Source organism: Oxyura jamaicensis, chromosome Z, assembly GCF_011077185.1.
Source record: "Oxyura jamaicensis isolate SHBP4307 breed ruddy duck chromosome Z, BPBGC_Ojam_1.0, whole genome shotgun sequence".
NCBI lineage: Eukaryota > Metazoa > Chordata > Aves > Anseriformes > Anatidae > Oxyura > Oxyura jamaicensis.
Window position 1 is genome coordinate 25,131,371 of NC_048926.1, and position 17,310 is coordinate 25,148,680.

The 17,310-nt window shown below is 37.8% G+C and overlaps 1 protein-coding gene across 5 annotated transcripts in view; it reads left to right on the plus strand.

The window, feature by feature from the left end:
• Positions 1-8,871, plus strand: part of AP3B1 (adaptor related protein complex 3 subunit beta 1) — a 157,263-nt gene extending 148,392 nt beyond the window's left edge. For 3 of the 5 annotated variants that reach the window (XM_035309919.1, XM_035309917.1, XM_035309918.1), the window contains one exon: positions 7,962-8,707. In XM_035309919.1, the coding sequence (XP_035165810.1) occupies positions 7,962-8,115 (154 nt within the window). In that variant the 3' untranslated portion in view covers positions 8,116-8,707. Of the gene's footprint in view, positions 1-7,961; positions 8,708-8,825 lie in introns of those variants that run through there. The other 2 variants (XR_004746161.1, XR_004746162.1) reach the window with 2 other exon arrangements.
• Positions 8,872-17,310: the final 8,439 nt, after the last annotated feature.

A 17,310-nucleotide genomic window follows, 5' to 3' on the forward strand; every position in this document is an offset into this window, starting at 1 on the left:
AACATGACAGCATTAACTTTAGTCATCTAATTTGATATAGTCAGATCTCTAATTTAAACAACACTGTATGGGGCAATGTGAGTTTCTGGAGAAAATCAAGCCTCAGTTTTGTTCTTTTCCACACTGAAGCCTTAATCGTCTTCTGGGCAGCCATTTTCACTTTTTGCGATAGTGAGTGTAATACACACCATTACAGTGGTCATTCTCAAAGCAGTGTTTTATTTTGATGGATCACCAGAACTTTAAGATGGAGGATGTGTCGGTCTCTTAGCAAGTGTCATAGACACCTGAGTTAACAGCAAACAAACAGCTTTTAAACAAAAACAAACAAACAAACAAACAAAAACAGTACTTCTGCTCATTGCTGGGGCAGGTCTAGCTAGCTGAAGCACAGCATTGCATGCAATGACTATGCTGCTTCAGGCATCTGTATTTTTAATGACACTTGAGTTCTCCATGCAGATACATCAGTTTGTTCAGAGCTTGCTGTGTGTAGTACATCATTCGACGTACTCATAATTTATGTGGTTTTGTGGATAAGTAAGTATTTAACAGGATGTTAAATATTTTCCACCTGTCTTTTGGAAGCTTGCATTATTTTAGCTAAATCAAAAACATACTGTGGAAATCATGTAACATGACAGTGAGAGCACATTGCAGTGGATAGGCATCAAAAACCTGAAGAACATAAAAGCAACTAGACACAATAGACACAGTATTGAAACTTTATTAAAAAAAAAAAAAAAAAAGGAAAGAAAAGGAAGAAACCCAAGGATCAACACTGGTTTTGCAGTAGCCTTTATTCCCCACCCCATGCATCAGCCTGATAGTCTGATGGAATTCACCCCTTTTTATCATTTTGCAACCTGTCATGTCCCATTTATGTTATATTGGCAGACTGATTCTCAAAGGAAAGAGGGTTTTGTTTACAGACAATTTTGATTATCAGAGAATGGCATGCTTAGTAATGTTATCCTCCTCACATCTCTTTAATCCAACAGCACTTAATTTGGGGAGAAAATGTGTGTGACTATGCATGTATGTAGGTACGTGTGTATTGAACACACTCCTGCTTGAAGGAGTTCACTTGGAAAACCTTCATGTATGCCATCTTCCAGTTTATACTAAATTGAAAGAGGTCACAGAAAGCTGGTGATCAGGCCCTATCAGCTTACCATAACTAAAAACTATAGCGGTTTCCAACATGTCAGAAAGGAAGGACAGTCACACATTTATTGAAGTATAAACATAGCATAGAAATTAATGAGAATTATAAATCGTTTATCATTTATATACTATCTCCAATTAACAATCTCAGTATAATGAGATTATATAATTAAAATTTATATAATAATTTACATATTTATAACATATAAAAAATCTCAGTATTTCTCAACTACTGAGCATATATATTTGGATCTCCATATGGAGAGATATGTGCTCTCAGTAGTAGACAAATATGTCCTATAAATCCAGTAAGTCTTTTTTAATGACTTTTTCTGCTCTGTGTGCACACAGAAATTTTTTCTAAGATTTTTTACTAAGTAATTGGCTTGTCTGAGAGCTCAAATGAAGTGAAATCTACCTCTGGCAGTAGCTCCTTTGAAGCAGTTACGTGGACTGTTCTGCTTCCATGGTTTTTTAGCTGTTGGGCCCAGTCATCTTTTTTTACTTTTCAAGAGAGCTGCAATGAGTAGCCAAGTAAATAAACTTGTAACAGACATGCAGCCTTGATTTTGCTTCCTAATTTCTCTAGTAAGAATTAATTAGAAGGCTAAATGCCCTGGGCAAAAGAGTTTCTCTATTAGCCTTTACCTGTAGGTGACAGAATTCTAGGTGGAATGGTATATGCCTGTCCACTGGTATTTTAGCCCTCCTTTTTGCCAGAAGATGTAAACTCTTAACACTTTCTTAATTTATTGTAAAATCCTAGATTTAAAATAAATAAATAAATGTTGGGTCTCTTAGTGACCCAGCTAGGCTAACTAATCATTTACAATTCTTTTGTCAGCCTGTGCTGAAAGTCTTTCTGGTTACTCACTATTCTTTGATAAATATTTTTATTCCTATGTAAAAATAGAACTAGAAGTTTTAAATATGAGTGTACTCATTCAGTAGTTTCTATTATATATTTCTCAATCAAATCCTGATGTCCCAAAACCTGGAATTTCCTCACTGCTTACAAATGGGCTCTGCATGTACTAATACTGTTTTCATGTATTATTAGCACATGAAGATGTTGATTAACTAGTACAAGATACTTGATCAAGAGAATGTCTTTCTACAACACCATCTAAGGCATTCAATATTTTAAATATTTTACTGTATCTAAGGAGCTTGCATGTGGATTGCAAAATTTAAAAATAACTTTAAGAAATCAAATTTGAGCTTAATATTAAAATTATATGAGTGAGTTATTTTGGATACAAGGTTAATCAAAATAGATGGTTATAGCCTTGCTTGTCTGCTGTCCACTAGAGGACAGCACTGCTTTTGTATCAGAATGCTGTAAAGTGAAAAATATGTGCAGCCTTTTTTTGAGCAGCAAACAAGAACCTTCTGAGTCAGTTGGTTAAACAAAAAACATATAACACTTAAACTAGCAGAAGAAGAGTATATATTTGATTTGAAAAATCTCTGAGCAGGTTTAATATTTTAATGTATTTCTGTAAGGTGAAGTACTTCCTTGGAATTAAATAATTTTTTTGCAAATGAAAATTTATAGCCTGTTTTAAAGAGGGACTGGATTTAATTCTAATACTTACTATATTAAACTCCTGATTACTTATGAAAAATAAAGCAAACAATAGATGAGAAAACAAAATAGATCAATTATCACAATTATAGTTTTCTAGGTGAGGAGAAAATACAATGATTCAAGTTTTTAGCTTATTGAAGTTTTGGGAAGGAGATGTAAGTACCTCCATATAAAAATGCTTAAGTTTTTGAACTTAAAGGAGTTTTTTGTGAAGATAAGTTCATGCATCATCTTTTTGAACGTCTGGAGTACTGCTGTGTACTAGACAGTAATTTCTGAGTACTCATTTGCATTCATGCATTTTTGTTAGGAATGCAGTGCAACTGCTCACTGGTAGCTGAGGACAAACTCAAAGTCTACTTTAGAAATAAAATTTACTTTAGAAATAAAATTTACAATGTTTTTTAAAAAGTACATATTTGAATCAAATTTATTTGTACAATGTTGCAATTTCATTAAACCTCAAAATTGTTAATATTGAAAATAAGCTAAATTGTGGTAATGAATTATGTATTTTGAACAATTTATTTTAAGAAAAATGTTAAAATAGATTGAAATGGTCTTGAAAGAGAAAACATCTCAAAGTATCATTATATGATTTTTAATACAAATATTAATTAATTTCCATGACTAATTACCAGTCAGTGTTAAAAAGTTTGTTGTTGTTGTTTTGGTTTTGTTTTTCTGAGAGGTTACAATCACCAGGTTAAGAAAAAGATGTTTCCTTTTTCTCTCTCTCTCTTTTTTTTTTTAACATTTCTGCTTTGTTTCATTAAGCTTACTGTATCCTCAAGTCAGAATTAATTTATATTAATGCTATTCCAAATACTTCCTTTTTTCATGTTCTAAAGCTTAGTCATAGAACCAATACACATAATTAGTAATATAGCCAATGTTGAGATTAAATGCTCATTACAGAGGCAAACCTATATATAGGGAGACTTTGTCAAAATTAGGTAAATATTCAGAGTACTGAATCTACTTTTGTTTTTCCGTGTGATACACCAGAATGAACTTCGTAGTTGTTCGTTCTTCAATTTACAAATTGGAGATTAATTCACAGTCGCATTTTTATCCTTTGAATATATTCATTGCATAACTTGATTACACATTTGTGAACTTTGGACTAATCATTTGTCTACAGCTAGGGCAGGGCATTGTATCTTGTGATCGTCTTTCTTACTAATAGGATTCTGTCTGCTTCAGCAGGCAGTAATTGAAGGCTTAATGTGCAAGATTTAAAAAAAAAAAAAAAAAAAAGTTTTAGCCTCTGTGTGCCATTGTCACTGTTTCTGGTAAGCAATAAAACTGAAAAGAAGAAAATTTAGCTTAAATGGAAGAATAAAAGATGAAGAAGAGAGCCCGACAAGAGAGAGCATGTGTTTTAGTACCGTTGAATTATGTGTCACAAGCCCTGCTCTGCTGTAAACAAATGTCCTGATAGGGTTGAACTGTAAATTCACTTTTTAAAATGTATTTTTAAGAGCATATTTTCAGAGTAGAGTTACTCTGTTACTCTGTTCTCTGGCTTGGAATTTTCAAAATCCTTCCAAATAAAAATGCCTCTCCTGCATACTACAGCTATCTTCTGTCTACGAATGAAAGGAAAATAACTGCTAGTCTGTAGTTAGGCTAGTAATTACTACAAAGCCAGCGTTTGCCAAATGCTGTCACATTGTAATATCTGATAGTCTGTTTTTTTCCCCTTTATTAGGAATTCAGACTAACAATAAATAAGGTATTTTTACATGACAGCCATTAAAAAATCATATTTCATGACCAAAAATGTATTTGATTTTTAACTATTGAAAGACTGCATGGCTTTCTAAAAATATGCCAGTGCTTTACTGATGTTGATTTAGAATTTGATTCTTAATATATATTTTCTTACCTACTGACAGGTACTATATTGCTGTAAATTTGTGAACTCCTCCTCTCTTTTTCCAGCTGACATATCCTCAGAATATTTAGTGTTCTTCTTAAAAATATATATTTGAAAAAACTTAGAATATGCAAATATATCTCACATTCTCATATTTCTACTGTGTCTTGACTTTTTTTTTAGAGTGTAAAATGTTAACACCTGCAAATCTTTCTGGATATTTTTAATGATGCAAAAGCAGTTTTAGAAGTAATATTATAAAGAAATCTAGTGAATAACTGCACTATAACAAACGGCCATCTTAAAAACTATTAGTAAATATTTGTTCCAGTCTTCTGAATGGTTCTCTCATTTATCTTGTTTGTTTGCTTTTTGTTTGTTTGTTTTTTCATATTCACTGCTTCAATCTTTGTTGCAACAGAACCATGCTGATGCTATAATGTTTTATGTCACAAGTTGCCCAAAGAACAAATTCTCTATTTTGGACTTAATAACAACCAATATATAAGTTAGATTTGAGTGTTTGACGATGCAGTTCCTAGGCTTGAGTGAGTCTATGAAGTCTGATTGTTTATAATTTTTTTTTCAAATTTTTGGATTCAAAATCCTACCTTTAAGGCATTATCAACTTTCAGAAAAAGTGAAAATAATTACTGACCTCATGGGAAAAATAAAAGCTGTTCCACAGCTTCTCACAAAGAATAAATATCTACTATTGAGAGTGATTAATTTTTGCTGCTGAAAGATTTTTAATGGCTTTCTGGTTTAACTATTTAGACCGGAACACATGTATTGTAAAATTTACATAGGCTCATAGTAAGAGCAAACATATACAATGCATTAATGTGTGCATAGTCTGAAAATAAGATATTACTCAAATTATTCAATGACAGCATTTTTAAAATATCCAAATAACTAGTGAATCAGTTTTCCTGATAAAGTCTTCTAACCAAAAGTCAACAGCTTCATCTTTTAATAACTGCATTCAGTTTCAACAATTGAATTAAACCAGTTTGTGTTATAACTGTTTTTAGAAACTTCTTCCTCATTTTAAGGAACAGACTTCAGTTTCCAAAGTCCAAAAGCAGTGGCAAACATATTCTGTCGTGGTTTTTCTGTACACCCTTTTCAATGGTGAACAGAAGTTGTCTTGTTCTGTTCCAGTTTTTTTTTTTCCCTAAGTGACTCCAGATCACTGACCATTGATACAAACCAATTAGCCAATGCTAGTTATGCGTACTAACACTTTGTGTAGAATTAGCCAAATATCAGACCCTTTATGCTTTGCAAGTGACATAAAAACTCACATTAATTACATGCTCTTTTTAGACGTATGGAAAATCAATACTGATCACCTATCAGATTTGGCAAATACACTTGTGAAAATATCAGCACAAAACTAATCTCTGGTGCTTTGGGCTTCCCTGGGTTTCACAGAACACTGACTTCGTATCACTTTCAGGTTTTAATAAAAGAGGGTAAAATCAAGCCTCGAGGCTATGAAACACAGCAGGAGTGCCAACTACCAACCTTTTTATGTGCATACTTAGACATAATCTGTTTCTGTGTTGTCCCAAGACACAACTGTTAAGTAAATAAAGTGACTAATAAGACTATTGTTTATATAATTATCCCCCTGTCAAAATCAACAAGAGAAATAGTGATCTTTTACATTGTAGTGCAAGTAGACAAAATCATTGATATAACTAGCTAAGTAGTTAATTTTTATAGCAGTCATGTCGTTTCAGAATCTCCTATTAAGGGGAGAGGTCTTTGAATGTATCTATAATCCGGACAAAAGAAATAGATTGACCTGTGATGGGTGACATTAGAGAAGTGCCCCATGTTTCCTTAATTAGTATAATGTGTTATGAGATTTTGATATGCTTAGTTTAAAAAGAAAAAAAGACAGAAATTACATCTCGTTTAAAGAGAACCTGCTTCCTGCTTAAGTGGCTAATATTTTAATTAAGTCTGGAGTGAAGTTTTTTGAGTATCTCCTGATAAACTCCCTCCTTTATGTTGATGGTAATTAAACAGATCCCTAAGGGCCCGGGCAGGCGCTTTGCGAGGCCCGTGCTAATTGTCAGACATGAGACACTGACCAGTTGGTTTGCTCTTGAATAGCCGACAGCGTGCTGTCAGCCCAGCAGTTTTATTTTTCTGCATTGTGCGCTGTTGTCAGGGCTAACTGGGTCCTTTTGTGGCTGAAGATGTTGCGCAAATTGAGGCAGATGGCTCCGGTTCAGACACGTGTCCTTCAGCGGGGGGAGAGGAGATTGGCCCCGCAAAGTGGGGTCAGGCTGGGTCGCGGACCTGCTCCGCACTTGTTAGCGTTTTCAAAAGCCCATGTGCAGAAACTTGGTTGTTGTCAAGTAACCACCACCACCAACAACGAAAAGTAGAAAAGCATGGCGTGCTCCTTGCGGGATGTGGAGGACAAGGCTGTTGCCATCCTCTTCCATCCCGTCTCTGGGGCCTGGCTGTGCATGCAGAATGAATTAACAGGATTGACAGAAGTTCATTGTGCCTAAAATGGCTTTTCAGTCAATTGTAGTGCTTAAAAGGCTAGTTTTGCTTTTAATTCCATGTAATTAGTGGGTTCTTCATGTCTTGGAATTTAGTAATGGTGCATTAGTTCTAACTTTTATCTGGATTTTTTCGGTTTGCTTTGTATGACTTTTAGTCATAAAATATTTAGAAACATTGACCACATTTTTATAATTAAATATTCTGGAGATGAAATGCATTCACAGATGCAATGATTTGCTGTCTTGCTTTTGCTATAATTTGAAAGGATCATGTTGGATGTTCGAGTATTTTTAGCCTGGATTAATTCCTGAGAAAGCAGGAGGAATGTACTTTTCTGAAAGTACAGCAATTTGGCCTTTTGGAAGTGTTTTCTCACATTTACTGTTGGATTTTCTTTGGGGCACCAAATGATATTTTTCCATGGAAATCTCCATAGAATTTAGGTTGCTCATGTACACTAAAGTACCTCCTGAGTATTGTACAGGAACTGAAGAATTGGAATTCAAATAATAATTTGATTTAAGTATATTTTATTATGTGATTTATTAAATACAGGGCTTTGCACAATCCCTTTCTGTCCTTAAATGCTAAAATATTTGCACAATGATGAAGAAATTTTCTGCAGAATTGAGTTTTCATGGTTTATCCCCTGAAATTGCTTAATGAAATTGAAGGCATTTTGTTAATAGATGAGCTCATTTAACTTTTGCAGAAAGAAGTAATAGTAGTCTATGACCTGAAAATTCTCAGCAATTTCTTTTTATTTTTTTACATTTCTTTTCCCTCTAGGTTTGCAGCTAAGACTGTGCACAGTGGGTCACTGATGCTAGTCACAGTGGAGCTGAAGGAGAGCTCTACAGCACAGCTCATCATAAACACTGAGAAAACCGTGATTGGTTCTGTTCTGCTGCGGGAGCTGAAGCCTGTCCTGTCCCAGGGGTAACCTGCTTACATCTGGACTTCAGAATCTGGCACACAACAAAAGTGCCTGGCATCCACTACTGCTGCCTTTCATTTATAATAATAGCCCTTCCATCTGGCAGTGGGGGGAAGAATACACTCTTGACATTCTTGTCTTCTGCTTTAGAATGCTAGTGTGTATCTATCATGTATGCAAGTCCTCTCCTTTTTTTTCTGCTTGCTAACCAAAGAACATACATTTTACTGTCAGTTATCTGCATTCTTAAATGTATTTCCTGTTTGTTCTATCCTAGTTCTTCCCTCTTCGATCCCATTTTCCCTTTCCTCACAGTAGTAGACAAATACTGGATTATAAAGTTCGAGGGAAATCACGCTGCTGGAAAACTGTGTTAAAATGGCAGATAGGTTCCAGCAATATACAGAGCAACTGTGTGCGTGGTTCTGAGAAGTTTGATTGTGTAAGTGTAACAGCACATTAAGTACAAGAAAATCGTGTTTGCTTTCTGAAAATCCTTGTAAACCTGAACTGATGTAGTAAGAATGTTGTTGCCGCTTAATGTCATTTTCACAAGTGTTTTGTTAATGTGCCAATAAAGTAGTGCTATGAGCAGAAAGTTGATCTCTCTTGTTTTGGTAGAGAACCAAGTAATGTATATAACTGGTCAATTTAAAGTGAGTACTAACAAGATTGAATGCCCCATATGCATTAGGAAACTGTTTTTGTGAAAGTAGACAGTGTTTGTGCTCCAATTTTAATTTTCTGATATGCAGTTACATTTTTGTTAATGAACAAAACTCATAACTATTTTCAAATTGGCCTATTCATAAAATACTGACTGAAGGGACTACTTTGGTAAATACTGTCACCTAGCTTAATAAATCATTCAAATTCTTTGCTTGAAATTTTTATTGTATACCTAAGCTAAAATATCTCCCACATTTGCATAAACATAAACCAGGGCTTGAGGCAAAGAGAAATTCATAACCATACCTACTGAGTAGGGCTGAGAAGTCTAACAGCTGTGCTACCTTGGCAGTACGCAATCTTCTGCCTGTTGCTACAGTGGCTGTAGCCTGAACATGATTTTGACTTTCCATTCACATTCTGGTTACATGGTAGGAGTAAAGATGCTAAACTTTGTCATTTCCTATCAGTTCTTACTTCTAATATGGCTTTTCCTAGTATCTCATGGGTCTGCCATAGATGTTTTTGTGACACAGAAAGACATTTGGATAACCCCATACTACCCTTGCGCTGTCACAAGGACCCTTGCATTGTCCTCCAGTGCTGGCCCAGTGCTGTTTTGTTTAGCTTTACAGGTGACAGGAAATACCACTTTATCAGAAATGTTGCATTAGTGCATACTGGAATATTCTAAAAATTTCTGCTAAAATTTAGTGGAACCAAGAAGTAGCTCTGACATGTAGTGGAGTTTATTGGGAAATTCTAAAGAGACTTTTTTTTCTAGGTATTGAAGTTGCACTTCTGTAAGAAATCTAGTTTTCACTAGCACCCAAAATATACTGGTGTATTTCTCAGACAAGAAACAAGAATGTCCGCAAAAGGAATGTACATTTTTTTAATCAACATTTACATTATTTTCTAAAGTCCTGATCTTGTAATACATTTTTTCTTGAATTATAAAGTGTGATGTAAGAGCTATTATTCAAACAGATGGAAAATTATTCACTGTAGAAAATCTTCACAGAGAAAATGCAGATTGGTCTAGGTGGTGTTTGATATGAAGACTCAGAAGATACTGAGGGAAAGGTGCAAAACTCTACGTCCTAAGGAAAGACTGAACTGTGAAACCTTCAGCCATGCTTGTAAAGGAAAAATAAACAGGAATTGCTTCATGTACCACAGTATAAATCAAAGGAAAGTATATTATTACTGTGTGTCACACATCTTCCCAAGTAAATTCTGCCTCCCTAGAGTACTTAATAGACTTTACTGGTGAAGACCAGAAATGTGTATAGTAAGGGTATTTGGGGCATTTCTGGTATTTACATTTTTCAACAGTTTGTTATTTGGTCTAAGGTTCAGTAACTCTTTCTACCTGTGTCTGGACTGACAATGTGATTTGCAAATTTATTCTAGCTTCCCCAAACAGTAATCTGGGAAGAAAATTTTTCTAAGGACAGTTATTTAAATAGTAAAATATGTGTGCAATAAAGCTCAGCTCTTCAGGAACCTAAACATGAGCACATGTACATGTCTTATATTAACTGCACAAGTTGCACTCAGGCATAATTCAGCCAGTTAGTAGTAGTTAGCAATAGTTTCTTGCTTTAGCTATGTATCATTTTTATTCACTTTCTTCCATACTTTTCATCATCTGTAGAGGTGTGTTAAAGATTATTAGGATATGAAGTAGATGGCTAGTCTAAATTGCAAGCTGGAATTAACTTGAAAGTGATTTGGTTGCACCAGGTAGCAGCAGCTCCTACCTCTGCAGACAGTTTTTTCAGGAGCTGCAGGCTAAGAACCATCTGGCTTCTGTGAGAACCTAGACACAGGAAGCCTTGCAGTGTACTTGCATGCACAAATCAGGATGTGGAAGCAAGGCTATTGCCGAATTGGTGAGCTGGGTTTGCTAAGATAGCTAAGGAATTGTATCAAGGTCCAATTTGGGGAGCAAGGAGGTGAGAGTTCAAATGCAGTGGAAAGATACAGAAACAGAAAATCAGTAATAACTACAAATTGTAATATAGTATCAAAACAGGGAATGTGTGTGATTTTATTAACTCATTCAGTCATGCCCAAGGTAATTAAAATTCAAAGAGACTCCAGTATTGTGATCTAGTGTTAAAACTGATACTGGTAATTATGGGTTGAAGAATTATGAAATGAGCAAGGGCAAATAGATCAGAAAGATACTGCATAGTGAAAAATTGTCAGATTCTTTGCTTCCCAGTTGTTTACACAAACACACACACACAACTCTTGTGAAGTCTTTTTTGGTTTGGCGGGTGGAGAGATGTGTTTGTTTGTTTGTTGTCTTTTATCATATATATATATATATATATATATACAAAACTGTCGAAATTCATGCTTCATTTTAAAATAATTCAGACTGCATAGAATATGGTACAGGGAAAAGCTGTCATGTCACTCGACGGTAGAATATAAACATTGGCTGAATGCATCACAGTCAAAATAACATAATGTTTTTCCTGTTATTTTTCTTTCACATTTTATGATGTCCAATAAAAGGACAATATATTATTTCCTGCATAGTCTGCTTTAATTCTAGTAATTCATTTCTAAAGAAAACTGCAGAAATAGAAATGGGGCTAGAGCTAGGAATCAAATAATGGAAGATATAAATAGACTACCATGTGAAAGGACAGTGGAAGTAATGAAAGTGTTTTTAGAACAGAGACATGATACAGTATATGAAATAATGAATGGCATAGAAAAGATAATTTGGGTTTTCCTGATGATCTTTTCTACTAACTCAGGAAGAAGGTAGCAATCTGTAACATTTATAGAACAATATATAGAGATTGGGAGAAGGAATTAACAGTTTTTTTCCGTTTTTAAATACATGTACTTAAGCTCTGGCCATACCTGACGTGGTCTGTGCCTGAAACAAGCCAATGAGGGTCAGATTCTGTTCCCTTCAATTTTTTGTCAGTTTATCTTCCCCTGCCCCCCCTTCCCCATAGCCTGTTTTGTCATAGAGTGCATGTTTTTGTAACACTTGTATGTTACATTAAAAGTTTTGTGATGCAGACACTGGACTTTTCTGTGTTCACGTGGTGTGGCTTCAGTGCGGATAGCAGCCTTTGTGTATAACCCTGATAAAAGCAATTTCTCTGTTAAAATTATTTTCATCTTGTATGGTGTACTTGTGCTTTCTGTAGCACAGTCCAGTGAATCAGTTTGGAAAAGGAGATGGTGAACATCTCTGTATACTTCCCAATACCTACAGCTAACTGGTTTTGCTTCAGAAGGCAGAAGGTGAACCTGACTCCCTGCTGCAAGGTCTGAGCGACCATACTGCCCCAAATCCTGATCCATTTAAATCTGTGTGTACATCTTAGTGTGTATGCACATATCTTTACAGTGTTGTTCTAAGCTCCCTTTTCCCATTATGCATGTATAAAAGAAAGGGAGCAAGTGAGTTTTGTTGGCTATCCCCATTGAGAGTGAAGTGCCTTTAGTCACCAGTGCTACAGCTTCCACCACAGCTCTTCCAGTCCTCTCCAGGTTGATTTCTGAGGAGAGGGAAGGGGACAACAGCAGGAGTTTGTGGGTGCTCTGGGGTCCTTCTCATCCTTCTGTCCTGTAGAAATGGACTCTGGGTGGTGGAATGGTGGGGAAAGGACTCCTCCTGTAGCAGCCATGCCTGGCAGCCATTTGGCCACTCATCACAGCAAGTGGCTGGGCAGTGAGGGAGATGCCCAGTAAAATGGAGGGAGCACCAAGGTACCGGCAGAGTCCTGGGTATAGGGAGAGGCGGCATCACCTCTTTGCCTTCATTGTTTCTGACCAAAAGCTGAACCTTGTAGCTCCTAAGCACCAGGAGCAGCCAGGGGCTGTCCATGCCAATGTGGCTTCAAGGCCTGGATGGCCATGGAAGATACAGACACTGCAAGAGAGAAGCTCCCCGGTCGGTGAAAAAAGCGGCTAAAGCAGGAGGAAACACGGAGTGGAAATTTTTCAGTTTAATCACTCCTTCTATTTTCATTGTGGTTAGCACTGATTTTGTATACTTTTGTAGGGATGTTCAGTCAGGTGTTTTTTCCTGTCAAGAGAAGAACAGGTTGCTGCCTAGGCAGAGCCAGGCCATGGGGCTTGCACCTGGCCCCAGCCTTGGGAGATCCAGCCTGGGAGGTATGTGGTGCTCCACACACCTCCTGAACACTGTGAGTGAGGAGGAGATGGAAGAATTACTGATTCAGCTGCTCTTCAGACTGTTTTCTCCCATTCTAGCAAAAAGCAGGTATGGGTCCCACTCAGTACTTTTGTTTCCTCCCTCAGTTGTATTTCTCCAAATTTTTGCAGATCCCTACTCAAATCAGCAGAATTATTTGGATTTAAAAACTCATAGCCATTTTTTATGGGGCTGTGTTTTTTTTGTTGTTGTTGTTTTGTTTTGTTTTTATTTTTGATGGGATTTAGCTTTGTTTGTGGTCAGATTATTTCACCAATGGGGTTTACACTCAGCTGTCCAGACATTTGGATTCAGCCCAAGCACTGAGGGCGCAAACTCTAGTGAGCTGGAGAGAGGAGGCGCTTCAGCTCCTCTTGCTGTACTGTCTCAGCACCACACCAGAATAGTACCTAAATGGCTTCTTTTGCCAGAAAAAACAAGGGCACCTTGTTGATAGCGGGCCCAAAAGTCTTTGTTCTGCTCCAGCCTTATCTGCAGGCCTCTGGCAAAGCCTGCTTTTGGGCAAAGTTAGTTGGTTTCAGCTTCGTGTAATTGAAAGTCATTCTGATTTCTGCACCATGGTGTAATTGCTAAAAAAAAAAAAAAAAAAAAGCCAACCCACGTTATTTGATGATTAAGATTCTGGAGTGAATTGTGTTCTTTTGGGTTCTTGCACTGTTTCTCCATCAGGGACTTGGTTTCAGCGGTGTGCAGCTGCTGGAGTTGATTTACAGTGCTGCGGCTGTGGCTAGTCATAAATAAATCCTCTTATATAGTTGTTATGAACACCTGTTAGATCATCTGTCAGCAAAGCGCTGTTCACATTTATCATGGTGCGGTAGTTATTTTACCTCAATCCATTTCCAACTGACTCGGCCTCCATCACTGGATTACTATTACCACACCATAATCGCTCGTTTCCACTCCATGTTACAACTTGCAGATAAAAGATTTCACTACTTGGCCAAATTTCATAAATAAAGGAGCAGTTCAGTGCAGTAAAAGTTTATTTTTGTCATCATTTGTCACCCCATTATTCTATAAATCAAATGGAATAGCGCTATTGCTAGCTCAGGCGTTGCTGTCAGCCCTAGGCATGGAAATGGTCCGTTTCTTCTTTTTAGATGAGATGACATGTCTTTCAGACTTAACTGGCTTATGGCTTTGTTTCACCCATTTTATTTTATCGCCCCTTCAGAAAAATCCTTGGGGACTGGAGAGACTAAAGGAGTAAAATGGAATCAGAAAACACAGTAAAACATGCTGCTTTAGCTGCGTTATGTACATTTCCCTCCCCCACAATCACTCATTTACAAACTCCTCCACAAAAATAATGGATCGGGATATAAACAGCCCCTCAATGCTTTTCCCGGATTTGTGCAGGTTTTATCGCTTGTGTCAAAACCCTGGGACTGAAAGGGCTCTGGAGAGGGTGCTTCAGAGCCCTGCTAATGCGCCTGGTCCTAAATGGACTCGCTGGCTCCCTGTGCTGGGGCACATCCTAGGGTTGCTCTTTTGTTTCTAAGGTTTTTACAGAAAACTTGCATTTTGTGTTCTGAACCATCTAATAATGGCATGCTGTACCTCACTATGCAGGTTCACAATCAAAACCTGCAGGATATTCCCCTGCATCCCCCCAGAGGCAACCTGCACAGAAATGTGGTTTGCTTTTATTTTGATGCTTTCTTAATTCAAGAATATGATTTGTTTGTGGGCCATGCATTGGCTTTTTGGCCCCATGTTCATCAGAGACATTTGGGGTTTGCTTGATTTGTTAAGAAGTTGGGAGATGAATCTCAGACTAAATTTTGAAGAAAGCAATATTCCTTGGTTTAAAAAGAGAAAGATAGGATGATGATAAAGGGATGGGGTAATAGAAAAGGGTTTATAGTTGATATTATACTTCTGAGTTGGTTCTAATTCAAGTTACATTCTTCATAGTCATTATGTAGCTCATAAATTCAATAAAGTGTTTTACTATTACTATAAAAATGACAGGAGGGGGGTTTTATGTTGTAAGTTTCGTTAGTTGCTCTTCCTGTTTTATGTTGAAGTTCTCAGGCCATTATGTCATTAAACTCCTTGGAGTCTGAAGGGCTCAGGCCCCTCTGTTTCTCATTGCTGCTGTGGTGCTTTCCAGGGGCGAGTGTTTATCTGGTCACTTGCTATCACTGTCCCACTGTCCCCTTCCCCATCAGTGAAGCCTTCCAGTTCCTTTTTTTTTTTTTTTTTTTTTTTTTCCATTCAGTAGCCCAGATATCTGTGCTTGTGCTGTGGCAATGGAAATTTCAGAGCAGCTTTGGCGCCGCTTTGGGTTCTGACCTCCAGACACCAGTTCTCACCTGTGGTGGAGTTATTCAAGTGTGAAAGGGCTAAACTCCTGTTACTGCAGTGGGCTTGGGTGGCTGTGGGAAGAGCCAACTGCCAAAGAGTGATGCTGCGCTAGGGAAATAAAATGCCTTTGGAGAGTCTGCCTTCCACAAAGACTCACTGTGACTTTTCTCCAGCCACCTTTGCTGTAGAATTACGAACTCATCTTGGCTGGAGAGTCTTGTTCATTTTGTTCATTTTGACTGTGGGCAAATGCTTGCTAACACTGTCTTGTGCATTTGCTGGGAAGGTCTCCAAAGGCAAATCTGGAAGAGAGATTTTTTTTTTTTTTTTTTTTTTTTTGTGGACAGGGGGGAATTTTTCCAAAGGCACTGAATAATTTCTGTTATATCCGCTTCATTAGGGGAAAGAAGCATCGAATATCTGACCCTGGAGCCTTTGCTTTCTCCAGATGTTTGCTTTGCACACGAATAATCCGCATGAAAACAGCAACTGCTAATTCAGTGGCCAAAGTGCATCAGGAGCCTAATCTAAAACCTCCCAATCCATCCAGCTGTCTGGCATTTGCTATTATAGGGCACCAACAGAGAAATGAGGCTGTGGCTTTATCACTGCACCCTGGGTGACAACTTGATTTTCTGCTTTCACCGCAGGCAGCAGCAGCCCAACATGATGGGGCTGTTAATTTGTGCATTTCATGGTGTCTGTCAGGGGGCCGGGAGAGGAGGGTTTCAGGGGAAGGGAATGGAGCATGTCCCAGCCTCGGAAGCACCTGTCTGCATTGACGGCACAGAGCACTTCTTATTAGCGTGCAGGTCTCTAAATGCAGCCCCAGGATGACAGCCTGGCATTCCCAGCACCCACACAGTGTGACAGGCGCAGGCAGCCGGTCCCATTGTTTGCCCTTGATGAGCATGTCATTAATGGAAATGGAAGAAAGTGAGGGCCACATCAGTATTCAAATAGCCTCCATCCTCTCTGCCATTCAACCGCCTGGCTCAGGCGGCTGCAGATTTCCTTCTGCAGCTCCACTTACACATTTTCACAGATTTATTCCCATTGCATACAAATACCCCCCATGTGGCTCTGGCCCCATGACCCTGACTCCTCTCCCATATACAAACGTGTTCTTCAGCATCATTTGATTAGCTAAAAATAAGGTGGGGGTTCTCCTCTTCCTCCCTGCTTTGTGAATTACTAAAGTATCATTAGTAAATACTTGGTATTTGCAACCCAGGAAATGGAAGTTGCTGTTATTTAAACTTGAAGCATCAAGCATGGGTGTGATGCATTGCTTGCAATGATCCTGTCTGCTCCCGAGCAACTATTGATGCTTGTCTGTATGATCTGTTTCTTTATAGGAGATTGCAATGTATTTTTGTTTTGGAACATTTCACCTTGTAGGTATGTAGTAAGAGGCTTGCAGGCAGAAGGGGAAATAACTAAAAAATCTGTATTCCCCATCTCAATGGCCTATACCATCTCAAGGTGTCTGTACCCCCTGATCTCACACATGAAGTGGGTGAGGGCACGTGTTGTGCTGAAGTCTTTGAGGGCAGGTGTTGTGTTGGCCTTCTATATTTTTATGGTGTGGTCCATGGCAGGATGTGGGTTGATGATTAGCGCTCCTAAGCACTAATGCAAAACAAATAATGCAGTATCATAATTCAGCCAGTATGAAGAATGTGCCTTGAGCATGCTGGCATCTGGCCAGATCTTAAATGTATGTTTCTGTGCTTTAGTTTTGTGTTAGTCTGTTTTTGTAATAATATAATTAGTGCTCACAGGGGAGGCTATTGACACTGCCACCAGGATCAGTTTGCTCTTTGCAGTATTTCCAAATCGTTCTTGTTACACATCCAACTCACAGGTCGCATGCAGTACCCCTTGCCTTTTGTCTGCTGCTGTCCTCTCCAACCAGTGATTTAGCCTCAAATCTGAAGCTCTTTCCATTAATAAAGGCTGGAGCCAACAATGAATGAGTGCTGCTGGGTGATTTCCAA